The 18572-nt window shown below is 34.3% G+C and overlaps 1 protein-coding gene across 4 annotated transcripts in view; it reads left to right on the top strand.

The window, feature by feature from the left end:
- WWP1 (WW domain containing E3 ubiquitin protein ligase 1) overlaps positions 1–18572 on the top strand; it is a 61299-nt gene extending 42727 nt beyond the window's left edge. For all 4 annotated transcript variants that reach the window (XM_082752694.1, XM_082752695.1, XM_082752697.1 and 1 more), the window contains 14 exons: positions 1635–1689; positions 1802–1886; positions 1990–2118; positions 3199–3271; positions 3362–3433; positions 4495–4583; positions 7167–7326; positions 9698–9831; positions 9931–10071; positions 11426–11546; positions 13095–13199; positions 14471–14567; positions 14897–14969; positions 16416–18572. In XM_082752694.1, coding sequence (XP_082608820.1) covers positions 1635–1689; positions 1802–1886; positions 1990–2118; positions 3199–3271; positions 3362–3433; positions 4495–4583; positions 7167–7326; positions 9698–9831; positions 9931–10071; positions 11426–11546; positions 13095–13199; positions 14471–14567; positions 14897–14969; positions 16416–16515 — 1434 coding nt within the window. In that variant the 3' untranslated portion in view covers positions 16516–18572. The remainder of the gene's footprint in view (positions 1–1634; positions 1690–1801; positions 1887–1989; positions 2119–3198; positions 3272–3361; positions 3434–4494; positions 4584–7166; positions 7327–9697; positions 9832–9930; positions 10072–11425; positions 11547–13094; positions 13200–14470; positions 14568–14896; positions 14970–16415) is intronic.

The raw sequence follows: 18572 nt of genomic DNA on the forward strand, positions 1-18572 counted from the left end.
CTTTCTTTTTTTTAAAAAAAAAAAAAAAAAAAAAAGCTTGGAAAAATTAATATAACTTTATTTAAAAAACGCTGCTTACTACTAAATGATAGCTGTTAGAAACATTCAAATGTTATTGTGTGTTTACTTACAATCATAGTATTGGCTAGATAGAACAGCCTTCTTCATCCTTTAGATGGTTACCTCATATCAATTCAAAAGCTCAAAGCATGCTGATGTGTAAAATTATTTTTGAATGTCATAGACTGTTTTCTAAGGATGGACCTTCATTATTAAAGCAGAATACAAGACACTGCTTGTTTACTATTTTAACATCTTAGTTTTAATATGCAGCATACAGTGCAGTACCATGTAGAAATATGAATTAGCTCAGAGAGAGACTAGATACTAGAAATAATGTGACATATTAATGAATGCTTTACTTGGGTTAATATACTGTGCTGCTTTTGTTATTGAATCTGGCTCATTGAAATGGGGCCACTGCCTAGCGTTACAGTTTGTTCTGTAAATGTGCATTAGCCAGCAGCCACATATAAACCTTTGGGCCCATTAAGAAGATCAGAAAACTCTGAATCATACCACCATTCACATCTTTGGCAGATAGCATTTTTTGTTCTGTGCTATTCTTCCTATACTCACCACAGAGAAGTCTTTGGTTACAGGGTCATTGCGACTGTATAGATTCCAAAAGCAGAAAAGGCTAAGTGCATTTGTTGATGAGATGGTGGTAATTCTCTCTTCACATCTAATAGCCTGATCTTGAGTGTCCATTGCATTTTCTTCTAATCCTTGCTCTGTTTGTATTTCACAGGAAAACATGAAAAATACTGTAGCTTTTCTTGCCTGAATTTGGTGTTTGTAAACTCTTAGATGGATTTGAGATTTTTGTATTGCTAATGCTATTGAAAACCAAAGCAGTATTAGCAGTAAGGTGATCCTTTTAGATACCCTTTGGAAAACGTAGATTGGTTTCCACTTATCAAAATTTAATTGTGCACAAAAGAACAGTAACACGTAACTAGATAGGTGAATTTTCCATCCAAAAAGTTATAGGGGGTGATGCTTTTGATTATAAATTAGAGCATGGATCCTGCAGTCTGGGGGATTTTTCCCCTTTTAACCTTATTGTGTGTTAGTATAATTTTAAACATCTGAACATTTTAATGGCATGCGACTGTTTTTCCAAAGAACAACAAAGTTTGAAAACAGCTAAACACTCAGAAAAGAGATCTGCTATTGAGGAACCAAAAAAAAAAACCTATATTGGCAGTAGTCATTGTGCTTTCACACTTAATTTCAAATGTTAATTAAAAGTAAAGCATATTCTTAAACAAGAAGCACTGCTTATATGTGTTTTCATAAAACTGTTGTGAACTGTACATCTTCAAGATCACTGGCTCTCTCAGGTTTGCTCTAGGAAGGGAAGGGATGGTATGCGGGGTTGGAAGTAGTGGAGGCAAGAGCACAAGTGATATATTATCACATAATTATGCTTTTCCGTAAAAACAGACTAAAAATGGCATGGTGTTCAGAATGCACAGTCTTCAGAACTCATGGTAATCTTGAAACACATTATGGGAAAAAGAAAGGTGAATAATACTTGCCTAACTGAATGTCCTTTTGTTTATAAATAGGCTTCAATGTTATCAGCAGAAAATGATCCACTTGGGCCTTTGCCACCAGGCTGGGGTAAGTTAATTAGCTGTTGATTTCAGGAAAGGACAGTTAAAGAAATTTGGAATGCAATTGTTGTATAGTTTATTTTTGGTTTTGTTTGCCTTTTTTTTCTTTTTTCCCATAGAAAGGAGAGTGGATTCAAATGATAGGGTGTATTTTGTAAATCATAACACAAAGACAACACAATGGGAAGACCCTCGAACTCAAGGGTAGGTGTGTAAATTGACTGCACAGAAAAAGATCTTGCTTAACTGTTATTTTAAACGTCATGACGTGGGGGGAAAAAGTACTCTCTGCAATTTTTTTCTGCAGTTTACAAAATGAGGACCCACTTCCAGAGGGCTGGGAAATCAGATATACTAGAGAAGGTGTGCGATACTTTGTTGATCACAATACTAGAACCACCACCTTCAATGATCCTCGTACTGGGAAATCTTCTGTGTAAGTGAGAAATTAAGTGTAGTCTCAAATGTTTTAATTTGTTACAGTTTAATGATAAAGTTCTTCTCATATTGGAAAACAATCTATGTTTAGCTAGAATTGAACAATAAATCAAGAGCAAATCATTGTCCTGTAAATCAACTTTTAGCCTTTAATTGTCTTTTTTTTTCTATGCCACGTTTCACCGTACTGCTTTAATGTTAAATAGTTTTTATACACTGTTCAAATAACAAGATTGTATTGGCACTATAAATTGAGAGGGGAAATAAGGTAAACTTGTAAATTCAACTAATATAACTAATAGACAAATTTTTCAAGGAAGCAGGAAGTGATTGTGAGGAGTATTGCTTATAGTTACATATTCTGTAGCAATATTAATGCCTCAGCAAGCAAATTCGGAATACTTCTCTACATTTTTATATTAAAATCTTTTTTTATTCTTTTTTTTTTTTTTTAATTGGTTAGTCAGAAGGATTGACCCAACTGATGTGTACCTGTCTTAATGTTTTGTGTAGAGCTTACTGGATTTACCTTTGATGTGTTGGTGGCCTCCTTTTCAAAGAGCCTATAGATTAGCGTTCCATAAATTTCTTCATAGTTCACAAACACCTGAAGCCTTCATTGTTGATCCTTGATTTTTTGTTGATCGTTGGGTGACTATAATGTGACTGAGATCATACTGCAGTCTTTCACTTCAGCTGTCTTTCCTTTTAGGTGTCTTTCCTTAAGCTGTATTCTAATTTTTACAAAATTGATAGGAATTTGAAATACTCAAAATCTCTACCTTTCTTCCAAATTTGGTAAATTTGCTATTGTCTTTAATAACAAAAACAACAACAAAATAGGTGTGTGTTGCACAGCCAACGAATGGAAGACTGGTCAATCATCAGCTGCTTTTTGTTTCCTTGGGAAGCTATATAAAAAAGAAGTCAGGGCATATATTAAGGATTTTCATTTGTTGATTGTGTCTTATGATCACAGTTTTTAATGTATTATTGAAATCTGCAAGCTGTTGTTTAGTGTTGAATGTGTTGTTTGACATCTGTGTATTTAATGCATCTCAAATATATTCCCTTACAGAAATAAAGGGCCACAGATTGCTTACGAGCGTAGCTTTAGGTGGAAACTTGCTCATTTCCGTTACTTGTGTCAGGTACTGATTAAGTAATTGTTTACTTTTTGAAACTATTTGAATTTACAGTTATAGTTTCTGCCTTTTAACACGATTACCTTATGGTTACAGTCCAATGCACTGCCAAGCCATGTGAAAATCAATGTATCCAGACAGACTTTGTTTGAGGATTCCTTCCAGCAAGTAAGCCTGCAAAATTTGTTGTCTTTATGTTTATTCAGAAAAAAACTTAAGAACAAAAATAGCCATACCTAGTTCAGTCTAACAGTCCTTCAAGCACAGTAATCTTCCTCTGGTATTAGCCAAAGAGGGGCAGGGAGGTTAGGGAGGACTGTAAGAAAAGAAGTAATGTATATGTTAACTTTAAAAAATATTTTTTAGCTCCCAACTGTTTATAATTGAAATGTTTTTGAATTGGGTGTGTGGTTTCTGGTTATTTATTAATCATCAGTGGATTTCTATTTTGTGACCTTGTCTGTGCTTTTCTTGTTAATTTTTTTTACATATACCACTTTATTTGGAAATAAAGATTTCCAAAACTGAACCATATTGCATACCATATTAACCTAAGCACACCATATTTGGTTTTCTTTCTTTTTTTTTTTTTTTAATGTGTATATATATACAAAACAAAATGTTTATCTTTTCCGATTAAAACTGGTGCTCTGCTTTACCCTTCAAAGGTTAAATCTGTGTAATTAATGCTTATATTGAACTTCAATCAGTAGCAAGTGTATGTTCCCTCCTTTTTCTTTGTAACAATCAAAATGCTTGTTGTATTTGTTCCATTGAAACATCTTGAGAAGGATTTTTTGTAACCAAGCAGTATGTCATTAATGGGAGCAGTACACTTATTTTGGATTAGAGGAAATCATGTTATTTGTCTAAAAGCAAAAATATGTAATATGTCAGATGAAAAGCCTTTTAGCCTATTTTCCTTTAGGAGTGGCTGGTAATGTATACCTTTGGAAGAGTGTAAGAACAGTGTAACAACCATTTAGTGATAATTTCCCCTACTTGCTATCAGTGTGCTGCTAAGGGATTTTGAGTCAGAGTTTGATATTTTTGTATTCAGTTCATTGACTCAATGTTTCATGAGTTGGACTAATTGCTTTTCACATCTGTGTAAACATTTGGCATATGTGGGATATCTGTACCAATTAAATAAAATCTGAATTTGAAGGAGCAATTGCATTGAAAGTGCATCATCTATAGTTTATTACAAATTTTGATTCTTTTAATAGATTATGGCATTAAAACCCTATGATTTGAGGAGAAGATTATATGTTATATTCAGAGGAGAAGAAGGACTGGATTATGGTGGCTTGGCAAGGTAAAAGAAAATTTGTTTAACATAGGTGTTCGGTTTTTATTAGCACTTTAACCTTGATTTGTAATGTTATTCTGTTAGCTTGCTTTTGCTGTGTCACCCTGGTTACTTCTTTAGCTCCTGATAATATATTAAGAAGGTAGAACTGGCAGAACTGGCAAACTGGCAATTGTTACGGGTTATGACCTTGTGTTAGAAAAACTGTGATCTCAGTTATTAAGTTCTTTGACAAAGACTGATGCTTAAATTGGCTTTTTTTTTTTTTTTTTTTTTAATGCCAATTAATTGCTTTTGACTAAATTATTTCAGGAAGTTTCTACCAGACAGTTCATCTTTCCTGAAAATTAAGATAGTGGAAAAATAAATTCTTTTGCTTACTTAGAGAAAGTCAAACAAGCAAATACCAGATTGGGGCTGATACATGCAGACAGGATGTAAACAAGAAGAGAGTCGTGCAGGCATAAGGTAACAGCAGAGGACTGTGTAGGCTGTACAGGAATGTGCAACAACTAGAGCACAAGTTGGAAAATCATACACAAAGTGTGTTCTGTTGCCCATATAGAGGATAACCAACCACTCATTACTGCTGTGAATTATTTGACTGAAATGTTACCTTTAGGATGAAAATTCATTACTACTGCACACCCATGGAACTAGACATAGCCATAGGTGAAATTTCCTTTTTTTTTTTTTTTTTTTAATGTAAATGTATTCTGTTTTGATTTTGTTCTCTATCTATGCAGCTAACTGTGTTATAATGAAGTTCAGTTAAAATGAATAGCATTTTCAAGTAAGGAAATATGCTTCAGACGTTTGAGCTTTGGATTAGTGGGTGCTTATGCTTCTGAATTACAATAGCACATAGGCTTTTTGGATAGGCTACACTTTTTGCTTTGCATGCTTTTGTTTTGTTTTGTTTGGTGTTCCTATCATACTGACTTTAAGTGTAAGATGGTAACCAGGAGAGTTCAAGTAATCTGTTCCAGAGAAATGGTGTTTTCCAGAGAAGTAATGTTAGATTAACTTAACTGAAGAGTATTAGTCACAACAGGTAGCAGAATAATTTTTTTTTTTAAAAAAAGTAAGTAGTATAGTTTCATAGTTTAAGTAATAAGTTTTACCCAAGATTTTGAATGTGAAACTGAGAAACATCAAGGATCTCATTGTAATTTAGCTGAGAATTCTTAAGTGATACTGAGTATGTGTACTGGCTTGCTAATGTAATACTGCATTAATATAAATACAGAAAGCTGATGCACATGATTTATTGTCCTGTCTCTTAGCAGGCTAAACTCTGTGTGTTCCCTCCAGATGTTTACCTTCTCTTTAGCAGGACTAACCTGATACTTTATCCTGTGGCTAGTTCTGGCTGTTAACATGAAAAATATATTGCTTTTATTAACTTCTTTCTGATGACTAATTTCTTTGAATCCTCCCTTGCTATCTGGCTTTGATCTAATTTAAATGCTTATTAAATTTGATATTGCTACACAGAGTTAATATAACTGCCTCAGTACAAAACTTGCATAGAATGGTGTGCAACATTCTTGTGCTTATTAAAAGATGCAAAAAAAACAATAGGGTTATGGTATTCTGGTATCCTTTTTTTTCTTTGTCCTTTGGGTTGGAAGCATACAGTCATACAGTAGCAAGTCACGATCCATGACTTGAGTTTCACAGAACTGTTAGGAGAAATAACCCTGCAAGCTTCTAATTTTTATTCCCTGATTTCAGGTAAATACAGGGATAGAAAAGGTATCTATTAAATGTGACAGCTGAAGGGCATTCAAAGAGAATTCTGTTCCTGCCACTGTTACAGAACAGACTTTTGTTTTTTTGCAGCTTTCCCCTAGGTCTGGTTATTCAGTTTCAAGTATTTAGGGTCTGATACTAAAGTTCCTAAAAGTCTTTGGTTATATTAAAGATACTATAAAGTGACAAGTATTGTAAAAATCAGCTATCCTGACATGGAAATACCAGATTCTATTATAATTTCAGGTCAGTTGAGTTGAAAGATACGAAACCGGTGAATAAAACGTATTAGTTAAACCTCAACAAAAACGTATTTTCACATTGTTGTGTCCTATTGGCTTAGCTGATGCATGGTAATTTGTTAAATTGCTGTAACTTGGTGTATGTTCTGCTGTCAGATTGGGAAAGGAAATAAGGGGTTCTGTTTTATTTTACCTAAGTTGCTTATATTTTTTAATAGAAATTTGAGTTGTATGCAGTAAATGCAGGCATAATGAGGATAAACGGTGTGTACTGGCTGAGGCAAGGATTCTGTAAGCAAAAAAGTTACTAGTGTGCAGCTAAAACCTATCTATGACAGTGTGTTCTAGGTGACAACAATCGTTTATAAACTTTGGAAACCATGATTTTGTAACATTATAGATTTTAATTATGGATTTCTTTTATATTTAAGAAGTGTATAATGCCTTATTTCTTCTGTGATTGTAATTCTGTTCATGTAATTTTTCTAAATTTGCATATGTTTTGACCATTTTGCTAGTTTACCAAAGGGGAATGGTGATAAACATTTGTATCTGATGGTTTTTATGTGTATAAATGTTTTTCTTTCCTTAGAGAATGGTTTTTCTTGCTTTCCCATGAAGTACTGAACCCTATGTACTGCCTATTTGAATATGCTGGCAAGAGCAACTATTGCCTGCAGATAAATCCAGCATCAACAATCAATCCTGACCATCTTTCATATTTCTGTTTCATTGGGCGCTTTATTGCCATGGTAGGTTAGATTTTTAAGGTTATTTTTTGCTGTAGCTGTACATTTATTCCTGAATAGTATTTGTTTTTCTGTTTTTTAAAGGTTATATTAATCCCAGGAAATGGAAGATTAAGGCATGTAAGGTTATTGACCCAAAACATTTCCTGAGAGTTAAGTCTCTTAACCACTGAATTTTCCTGGGATGGTGATAAAAGAGAATATGACATTCAATATAACATTTTATTCTTGTCAATTAGATGTGTGTACTTCATGCAGACTGTTGTTTGATTGTATGAATACTGATGCTCTGAAAAATGTGACTAGTATTTTCATTAAAAAGGCTCTTCAGTTAGAAATGTTTTGCAGTACAGTGAGCCTTAAATTAAACATGCTTATTTGGATACAAAGGTCTCATACCGGGGAGGGCAGAAGCTTGCAGGGAGCTGATAGCATCCTGATGCACTGCCATCACGTTTCTCTTGAACTGAAAACTGAAGAGGCGTATCTTCATTCCTTCTGGTATCACTGAGCCAAGTGTCTGTGTGTCTTGCTATACCACGGCACATTTCTTTCCCTCCATCTAGTGATACGATCTTCTTGCTATGTGATCATGATGTCTACAGGTAGTCCCCAGTACCTTCCTAGAAATGGTGAACAGTGACACCAAAAAGAGTAGATGAGGTTTTTTGTTTTGGTTTGGTTTGGTTGTTTTTTTTTCAGATTTCATAGAGTGGCTTGGGTTGGAAGGAACCTCAAAGATCATCTTGTTCCAACCTCCCTGCCGTAGGCATATTGAAGATACTGTTGTCTTCTCCTGTTGCTCGGGCTTTTTGCATGAAATCAGAACAAGTGCGAGTGAAGTGTAATTGGAAAAATACTTTTAGAGTTAAGATAAGTTAGGCTGGGGCTGTTTCTTTTGCTTTTGTTGTAGTTTCTTCTTGACACATAAGTTTGTTCTGTTTTGATGGTAACACCTTCAATTTCGAAGATCTTATGGCCAGTTTCCCCATTTAATAACGCTGCAGAGGTATTGAAATAACCACAGACATTTTCATCTGAAACTGGGTTAAATGGAAGAATGCATATCGTATATTACTTTGTGTACTCTATTAATTGTGTTACTCTATAACAAAAAGCTGTTAAATGCGATTAACTGATAAAACTTAAATGGTTTGCTCTAAGATTACTATAGCTATTAAATGAGATGAATTAAGAGCCTACTTCTGAAAAACAAAACAAAACAAAAAAAAAACAGGAAGTCATATGGCTGGATGTCACACTCAACATTTAATGTGTCTCTTTCTATCAGCTCACTCTCCTGTGAGAATTCTAGACTGGTTTAAAAATAAGTAAACAAATAAAGGCCTCCAGGGGAAGCTTTTTAATCTCTCCTAAAGCAGAAGAAAATGCTTGCTAGCGTAATCTGGAGAGGGCAAATTGGAATGTGTGGTGGGGGGAAAAAGAGGAACATTTCCTTTTTCTGGAGAAAATGGACTGTTACACTGGCTTTTCCGGTGATGGAATTTAGGTGCAGGGAGAGACAAGCAGCAAATTCAATACTGTGGCTTATGTTTCAAATGATTTTTAAGAGCTATTTTAGTGAAGAAGTTAAACTGGATAAGGATGAGAAAAACTAATGTTTGCACAGTAGTACCTGTACTCTGTTAGCTTTCAGAAGCACTGAGTCTGTATAAAGGCTAATCCTCTGTGTGTGTGTGCATGCACGCATAGTATTATGCTTCAGAACTGCAAACTAGATCACACCCTTTGCGTATGAGGGGTGAGAGAAGTGTGACTTTTTTTTCCAGTTTGATTTTTGGTATAGAAGAGGATATCTTTTCTAGTGCTGTTACCTATAAAGAATGTGATTCTGAAAGCTCTTTCAGAAACTTTCTGTGTTTGTTCTTTAAATTGTTTTACAACCTGCAGTAGCATTGCATAAAGGATGATTTTGCAGGATTTATGCATGTAGTGAAAAAGTTCAGTAGTACTCATATAAGCTCAAATAATATGCTCAAGTAAGATCAAATAACACTTGGCATACATACCAACCCACATAATAAAGAGGAAACTTTGTAATTTCCTCTTTTCATAGACTGTATTCTTTATGAGAAGGGTTTTTTTTTTTTTTATCAAAGGAAATCTAAATCATAATGACAACATATGTTTGGATAAACTTTGCCATATATATAATCATATGAAATTTTATATATTTCATATATGTTCTCATATTATAATCATAATCATATTAGTGTCTTCTCACTAAATGTAGTGGTTTGTTCTTTATAAGTACCAAGCTGCTACTGCTATTTTTTATTATTTGAAGGAGAAAGGAAAAGTAAATTTAGCAATTCAATAAAAATCAAACAGACTTTTTTTTTCTGTTCAACAGGCATTGTTTCATGGGAAATTTATTGACACTGGTTTTTCTCTGCCTTTCTACAAACGAATGCTGAGCAAGAAACTTACTATTAAGGATCTAGAATCTATTGATACTGAATTCTACAACTCCCTGATTTGGATAAGGTTTGTAGTTTTCTTTTTCCTGAAGTTTTATGGATTTTTCTGGTTTAGCCTCCATTGTGATTTTTTGTCTTTTTTTTTTCTTTCTTTTCATTCCCTCAGAGATAATAACATTGAAGAGTGTAACTTGGAAATGTATTTCTGTGTGGATATGGAGCTCTTAGGAAAAGTAACCTCACATGAGCTGAAATCAGGAGGTTCAAATATACTGGTAACTGAAGAGAACAAAGAAGAATATATTGGGTAGGAAGGCATAGATGTTGAGAAGTATTTCATGTTACTTCTGTTGCTCTAGTCTTTTTTTACTGTGTGAATATATAGATATATTTCTTTTTCAATTACTATATAATTCTTGGAACTATTATTGAAATGGTAACTTGGTACATTGTGGTATCTTGGTAGATTTGGCTCTTTCTTTTTTCTCTCCCTTCCCCTGTTCACATACTACCATACCTCCTGCCGGTGGGGGGGGGGGGGGGGGGGGGGGGGGGGATAAAATAAAGGAAAGACCTGTTAGAGAGATGAGGACCTGTGTTATTACATCTACAATGAGAAAACAGCTGGAACCGAAAATGAGCAAACCTATTTTAAGTAACTAGGTAACAAATCCAGATAAAGGGAAGATGTATTAGACAGATGATTTCAAAATTGTTTAGTACTTGGCTGTCACTGTGATAATTGAAATTCAGAATCATGAATAATGTGGTGAGACTTAAACTATTTTTTCTTTGTTTTATTGTACTGCTCTTTCCTGCTTCCCTCCTAATCCTTATGATTGCCCTTTTTGTGAACCTGTATTTCTGATCCAGCTATTCAGAGTGATCTCAAAAGCACGTGTATCCTCTTCTGTGATACAGCATATGTTCCATGCTGCACATACAGTTCCCACTTTAAATTAGCAGTCTTTAGCTTTGCAGTGAAATAGTTTCTGTAGTATGCATATTTACTATATTTACTGCCACTTTTTTTTTTTTTCAATATTCAGAAATGGCTTGACCATTGTAGTAGGAACTTAAAAAAAATCCGTTACCTCTTCCTTCCTCTGAGTCTTAGCATGAATCAGATGTTCAGAGTAGAAAAAGACTGTTTCTTGTTGAAGCCTGAAATAATCTTACGCTGGAAGTACTGGACAACTGTAGCTAGAAGTATTGTAAGCAGCAGTATTTCTTACTGTTCTGACTACACAAATATTTTAAATTGGTGGAAATTGTTCTTTTCTTCTTTTGAAACTCTAGGACTATGAGCTTTTTAAGCTAAAGCAATTTTTTCCAATAACAAATCATAATGCCCTAGTACCATCTTTGTCATGAAAAGACTGCTCAATTTAGATGAATAAAAGGTTTATAATAATTTCATTTTTTTAAACTGGAATAGTAACTTAAATACCTCCTGCTATTGTTACCGTCATTTGTGTTTGAAGATTTTAATAGTATGATTATGCCAAGTCCTTTATAGTCTATGGAATCATGCAGTGTAAGAAAGTAAAATTTGAGGGAATTTTACCTCACTGGACCACATACATAATCATGCATGTTTGAACTCCTTTGTATTGAGTGCTAACTGATGTTTAATTTATATTTGTTTTCTTCCATCCCAGGCTAATGGCTGAGTGGCGGTTTTCTCGGGGAGTTAGAGAACAAACCAAAGCTTTTCTTGATGGTTTTAATGAAGTTGTTCCTCTACAGTGGCTCCATTACTTTGATGAAAAGGAGCTGGAGGTGAGGCTTTCTGTTCAACATTTTTACATTTTGCAAAGGTAATACATATGTAATGACTACGTGGATAGGCCAACTTGAATCTCTCATCTGTGTCATCCTACATTTGAGAGCTTGTGGAACACGGAGAATTTAATGGGAGAGGTGTGGGGGTAAATCACAATGGCAAGCCAGTAAGTATCTCTATTGCATCTGTGTTTTGTGTCGTCCTATAGATGTGAATTTTAGATTACATCTTCAGTTTTGAATTGTGTTTTGCAAAATTCTGTGGAAGGAACACAATATGAGATCACAGACTGATCAGTTAGTTTCAGAAAATTTCTCTTTAGTAAATTTCTCTTTAGTAAATGAGTAGAATTGCCTTTTAACAGTTGGTACAGGAATTGATTCTGGTGTATGTTGGTTGCTCAGTTTCACACACATAATCATGTACATAATCAGGACACTCAGGACTGAAAGCTGTAGCAACAAACAAGGTTCAATATTAAATTTTCTAGATCTTCAGTATATAACCTAAGGCCTAATAACAAGTATAAGTTGCATGCACCATGTTTAATTAACCTCTGCCTGACCTTTGCTCTCACTGTTGGGGTTGTGGTTTGGAGCAAGGACAAAAGGTTTTGGAGTGATAGGCTTATTTATTTCTGAGAGATCAGCCAAAGTTGCCTGTATGTAATAAGCAGTGTTCTGCAAGTTTAAGTTAAATGCGAGTATTCCCTAAAAAAGGGCTTAGATCTATCTTATATTAGTTATCTTACTGTTCAGTTTTTAGGAGGCTTTGTCGTTAGCATGTTCAGCTTTTATTGCCTCTATTGCTGAATATTTTGCAAACTTGGCCTTCACAGTGTATTTTATCTTTACTAGCAGTAGCAGCAATGTTATCATCATCATCATCTTGGAATATGAGGCAAGGTTTTAATGGAAAAGATAATATCTTTCTTAATATAAAACTTCCTTTCATGGAAAAGGTTGTATCTTCTATTACCGAATTATTAGTCAGATGAAACTATGCAGGCTTTTAGGCCACTGAAGAACATAAACTATTTTGGAGTTCTGTAAACTTAAGATAATCTGATTGTAGCATAAAATGGAAAAAGAAAAAAAAAAAAAAAAAAAAAAGCCAGACATACAATGATAGACTGGCTTGCTTGCATTAGAAGGGACTTTAAAGATCATTCTGTTGCAATCCCTTGCCAGGACACCAACCACCAGACCAGGTTGCTCACAGCCCCATCCAACCTGGCCTTAAAGGCTTCCAGGGATGGGGCATCCACAGCTACTGTGGGCAACCTGTTCCAGAGCCTCACCACCCTCTGAGTGAAGAATTTCCTCCTAACGTTAAAGCTAACTCTCTCCTCCTTTAGTTTAAAATTGTTCCCCCTTGTCCTATCATTATCTGCCTGAGTAAAAAATTGCTCTCCATCTTTTTTATAAGCCCCCAGTCCTTTGTTTGGAACAAGAACCTCCATTTTTGTTAGCATTTCTCATACAATATACAAAATAAAATTGTAATTTATGTGTATAGATAGGTATACTAATTCTGTTTTCTAGGTTATGCTCTGTGGTATGCAAGAGGTTGATTTAGCAGACTGGCAAAGGAACACTGTTTATCGTCATTATACAAGGAACAGCAAGCAGATCATATGGTTCTGGCAGGTATATTGATCAGTAAAATTTCTTTGGGGTTTTGTTCTATTTTCTTACACAAATGACACACGGAGCGGAAGGATGACATCTCTCTGAAGTCTCGCTCTTACTTCTTTTTTCCTTTTCTTGAGAAGGAAAGGAGGAATTCTTGGGGAGCATACTGTAGGGTGGGAAATGGCAGAGAGATACCTTCATCATATGTGGATAGCTGAATCAAATACTTTTTTTTTTTTTTTTTTTTTTTATCTATCTTGTCCTTCTTACTGCTATATTACAATTGAGCTTTTTTGCATTGTTAGCAGTGATACGTACCTTCTAATGTCCTTCTCTGTATTACATCTGTACATCTGAAATGCCACATATTATTTATGATTATTGTCATATTGTGCCAGTCTAGTACTGACTGAGTATAACTCACATCTTAATGGAGTTGGCCAAGAATTAGTTCCAGAAAAAAGAAACAAATAAAAAAAAAACAACAGGCTCCCTCCCAGTTGTTATGAATTTCCCTTAAGAGAAGTCACAAGGGGGCATTTCCCATCTCATGATAAATCATGATTTTAGAGATGCTTTTGACAAAGTTACTGTAAAAAATGATGCAAATCAATTACTTCCTATCTTATCTGCATGATCAGAAACATAAGATCTAAGGATTTCTCAGAAAAAAATAATTAAGATTCTTTCAGTAATAAGCTTCTTAATCAGAAGTTCAAGCAACTTGAATATGGTTTCAGCGTTGACACAGCACAAATACTCATTTTCTTATCCGTGTTTTTGAGTAAAAATCCTAGCTGTATTGATCCCCCCTCTCATATCGAGATAGTTTCCCCTCTTTCCTTCCTCTTCAGCTTCCCAATAAATTTCTGTACAAAGTGTTATAGTTGTTAAGGATGGTGTTCTTTCTCATTGAGACTGTCACATGCAGGGAATACTTAAAAGTCTTGAACTACCCAGAGTCCATGACTAGGCTATTGCCATGTTTAATCAAAATGGCAGTAATCCTCATATAAAGTATTAGCATGTTTTATATTTTAGTGTAGAATAAAATAGATTCTTATTTGCTGATAGTTGGTGCCAGCATTCATGTTGTAACAGTCAGTAGTGCATATAATCTGAAATCTGTCTTCTTCCCCACCTTCAGTTTGTTGAAATCAAGAAAGCTGAACTGTTCTCAAGGTGTCTTTTAAAATGGAATTACACATTTTCTATGATCTTGTAGATTTTTTTTTCTCCAGCTATGTCCAAGATTTTTATTAAGTAATTTGAATCTCTATGCCTAGTTTGTAAAAGAGACAGACAACGAGGTTCGCATGCGACTTCTGCAGTTTGTCACTGGCACTTGTCGATTACCTCTGGGTGGATTTGCTGAACTTATGGGTAAGTGAAAGAAGACCAAAATTTTATACCGTTATTGTTTCATTTGCAAATGAATCATGCTCTAAGTGTACAGATGCCAAGAACTTCATGTACATTAGCTTGATTCTAGAAGGGCTTTTTATATCAGAAATCCCGTTTAATAACTTATAAATGATTAGGGAAACTAGCTTATTTCTGTTAGCTGAGCATTCACATTCATGTGACAATAAGCTCTGTCTGCTCTATCTGAATTGTCTTATGTATCATATATCATATGATCATATATATCATATATATATCAGGTGTACTATTTTAAAGGAACAGCTTGTTCTTTTAATCCTCTTTTTTAGGAAGTAATGGTCCTCAGAAATTCTGCATTGAAAAAGTTGGTAAGGAAACCTGGTTACCAAGAAGTCACACTTGGTAAGTTCTTACACGTAAACTTTTTGTACCCTTTAGTGATTCTCTATGCTGGTCTTGCATTTACCAAATCAAATGAAATCTAATTTGAATCTGTTATTTATCTCCAGCTTCAGCTTCTTTGATTGCTCTGACATGCCAGCATTGCAAACTCTCCTGGTTCCCTTACTCTTACATTTTGCTACTGCATTGTACGCTGTTTGTCACTCTCAGATCTATCAGAAGTCGAATGTCCTTCTTGTATAGAACTGTGAGGTGTTTCTTCATTTTAAATAATATTAAATAATCAAAAAAAAAAAAGTCATGTGGTTATCAGGTATATGCAGTTATCAGAGATGCTTTTTAACATTATAAAAGGTCAACATATGGTCATGGGAGAAAGTAGTGTGAAAGAAATCACAGCGAATGTTCAAGGCTGTGATGCAAACCAAGAATGAGTTACCTTGCTGAGTTGCTCGTTACAAATCTCACTCCCTTTTCCTGCTAGGCTTCAGACTATTATCTTGACTATTACTCCAAACTGGTACAGTGATTGCTTTCCCATATATACTGTGTGCAAATGAAACAGACCTTTTTTTGGCAACCCTGTGATAGTAGAATCACAGAATCATTCAGGTTGGAAAAGACCTCTAAGATGACCTTGTCCAACCTTTAACTTAGTACTGACAAGTCCACCACTAAGACATGCTACTAAGTTCTACATCTACATGTTTCTTGAAGACCTCCAGGGATGGTGACTCTTATTCCAATGCTGTGCAATTCTTTCAGTAAAGAAATTTATCCTAATATCCAACCTAGGTGACAGTGATATACCATCACTACCTAAAGTATGGTGGTGAGTATTCCCCATACTTTTAAAGTGCTGCATGGAATCCTCTTATATCATTTTCTCCATTTTTTTTTTTTTTTTTAAAGTGGTGTATGTGGAAGTTAAGCATTCCTCTTTGTCCAAGATAACTTTGGATAAGACACAGAATGAAACAGAATTGAACAGAATTGTGGCAGAAGCCTTTTGGAGCAAAGCTTAAGGAAGAAATAAAACCTATTTCTAGGCAGGTGCAGGAAGGAAAAGACTTTGTCATTTTTCAGGCTTCTGCTGGAATTTGGAAATGTAGCAAATTAGGATGATGTTAAATTTCATGGTGAACATGAAATACCTGAGTATTATAGTTCTCTGTATCTTGAACTTTTAGTCTTCAAAGTGTGTTTTTTTTTTTTTTTTTAAACTGATGTGATATCAGCCTTTTGTTTCTTGGAGTACTGCTCTAAAACTTTGTTATTACTGTTCACAGAAATGTCATGGTACTGAAATTGCACTGATTGACACTTCTTAATTTCTAATTGTTAGATCAGAACATTTTAGCTTTTACTGTAGCAGTCAATTGCTGTAGTGTTCTATGTGGGATTTAGATAAACTTAACACAGTTCTTTTTTTTTTCTCCTTCTCAGTTTTAATCGTTTGGATTTGCCACCCTATAAAAGCTATGAACAACTGAAAGAGAAGCTGCTCTTCGCCATTGAAGAAACAGAGGGATTTGGTCAAGAGTAGAAGTGGCTTCTAGTCTAAAAGGAGATCTTACATATTAAAAGGCCCAGCCAACTAAAATTGCACACTTAATTGTATATAAGCTTTTTGTTCTGTACAGTGATCTTTCTGGAACTCTAAAAGTATAATTGTTCTCCGTTCTTCCACAAAGATATGCAAAACAGTTCAGCCTTTTCTACTTTTATTTATTGCCCTTCCAAAAGACCAGAAAAATCCCTCATAAATTTTGAAAGCAGACAAGAGACTTATTTAAAATATATATTAAAAATATAAATATATATACTAATAAGCTCTAGTTTTATAGAGCTTTAAGTGTATGAAAAGTTGCAGCCATTTAAAAGGGCCTGGATTTGCTTTATCTTGGCTTTATTATTTAGAAAAAATGTTTAAACTGCTCTGTGTTCTCTCTTAAGAAACATCTCCAAGTTTGTTTTATTGCATGGCTGTTCTAAAAGGTGTTAAAGGCTTAGGCCAAACGTATCCTAAATATGTAGAAAGATGCTGCTGGTATTTGAGATGACAGAATACAATGTTCTGTCAGTTTAATTTTTTTAAATAAGTAAATAGCTGATATATCCCTCTCTACTACACTGATGTAGCCAAGGTCATGAATAAAGCCTTTATTACTTGCACAAGAGTCATGTACAATAAGTTGAATGTGATTTAATGTTGAAATTAATTGGTGCCACTGTTCTGACTTATTGTAGGAGCTGAACAGAATATTTTAATTCATTTGAGCAGCATTGAAGTTTGTTTACATATTACCTTGGGTTATTACCACGAGGATGTTAGGTAATCTTCAAAGAAAAAGTTAATAATAAAAGAGAAACTATTACACATTCTCTCCTTGGTCTGGTGTCTTACAGGTGTGTGTTTTTTTTTTGTTTTTTTTTTTGTTTTTACTTTTCAATCTGTATCCTGTTCACAACTTCAGAGTATATTAATGTAAACTGAGATGTAAGGGTCTATGAAAGGTAATGTGAACTTTGCTGCTTTCTATGCTCATGTTCAGTTTCAGTTATTGGATCTAGTAAACCCAAATAAAATAAAGTTATATAAGCTTTGCACAGATAAAAGTATTTGAAAGTATTAAATAGTCTTATTCCTCTTAAGTTCCTGTAGAAATTCAGATGTACCTGAATTACGTATGTCTAAAACCTGTCATTCTCTTATGTAGACCAAGTTTCTCCTAAGTACATAGTAATAAAAACTGATTTTTTTTGGTGTTGAGGGCATTTGCTGAACTGCAAAGATACTTAAAAAAAAGTTACCACACTTTATTCATGTGAATGATATTAAATGCTACTTTTTAGCAAACTGTGCTTCCTTACTATAGAGTAAAAATGTTTAAAATTACCATTTGTATTATGCTTTAATATTAACTGTAAATTCCATTACATTTAACTTATACAGAATTTTGTACACACATGAAAATGATTTCTTAGACTATGATTAAAAACATTTCTGTAACATATCATATTGCACTGTTAAAAGTGTACATGCAGGAAAAAAAAAAAAGCTGTATCTGTTTATCTGTTCTTATATCTTTCCAATACAGCAACTAAATTCTGCCAAAATTTTATTTTTCTACATATCAGATTCTCCTGAGGCTTTGTATCCAAATGCACAGTTTGCTGTGTAGCTGTTACCTGTACGGAACCTTGATAGCAGCGGTACTGCAAGTGGCCCAACAGACTGCTAGCTTGCGTTAACTTCCCATAAGAGGTTCGATAACTGCCATGTGAAAGTTTTTCATACTACACCAAATATCTTCTGCAAAGCCATTTTCATAAATATATCATTAATTTCAAGTGTAAATCCACCTAAATTATGGTTTATGCTGGTTAGAATGGAGGAAGCTTTAAAAAAAAAAAGTCAAAGGCAGGGCAACAGAACAGTGTGGCTCGCCTAAAAGACAGTTAAGAGGGCTAAATGTCGTACAGTTGAACTTTATGAATTTGCACTAATGAATGACTTGGTAACCCACTACCAACTGCTGAACTTTGTGAATCTGTGAGTAAGCAAATAATAATAATAAAAAAGACAGCACATCACAAGAA

Source organism: Aythya marila (assembly GCF_965140915.1).
Source record: "Aythya marila genome assembly, chromosome: 2".
NCBI lineage: Eukaryota > Metazoa > Chordata > Aves > Anseriformes > Anatidae > Aythya > Aythya marila.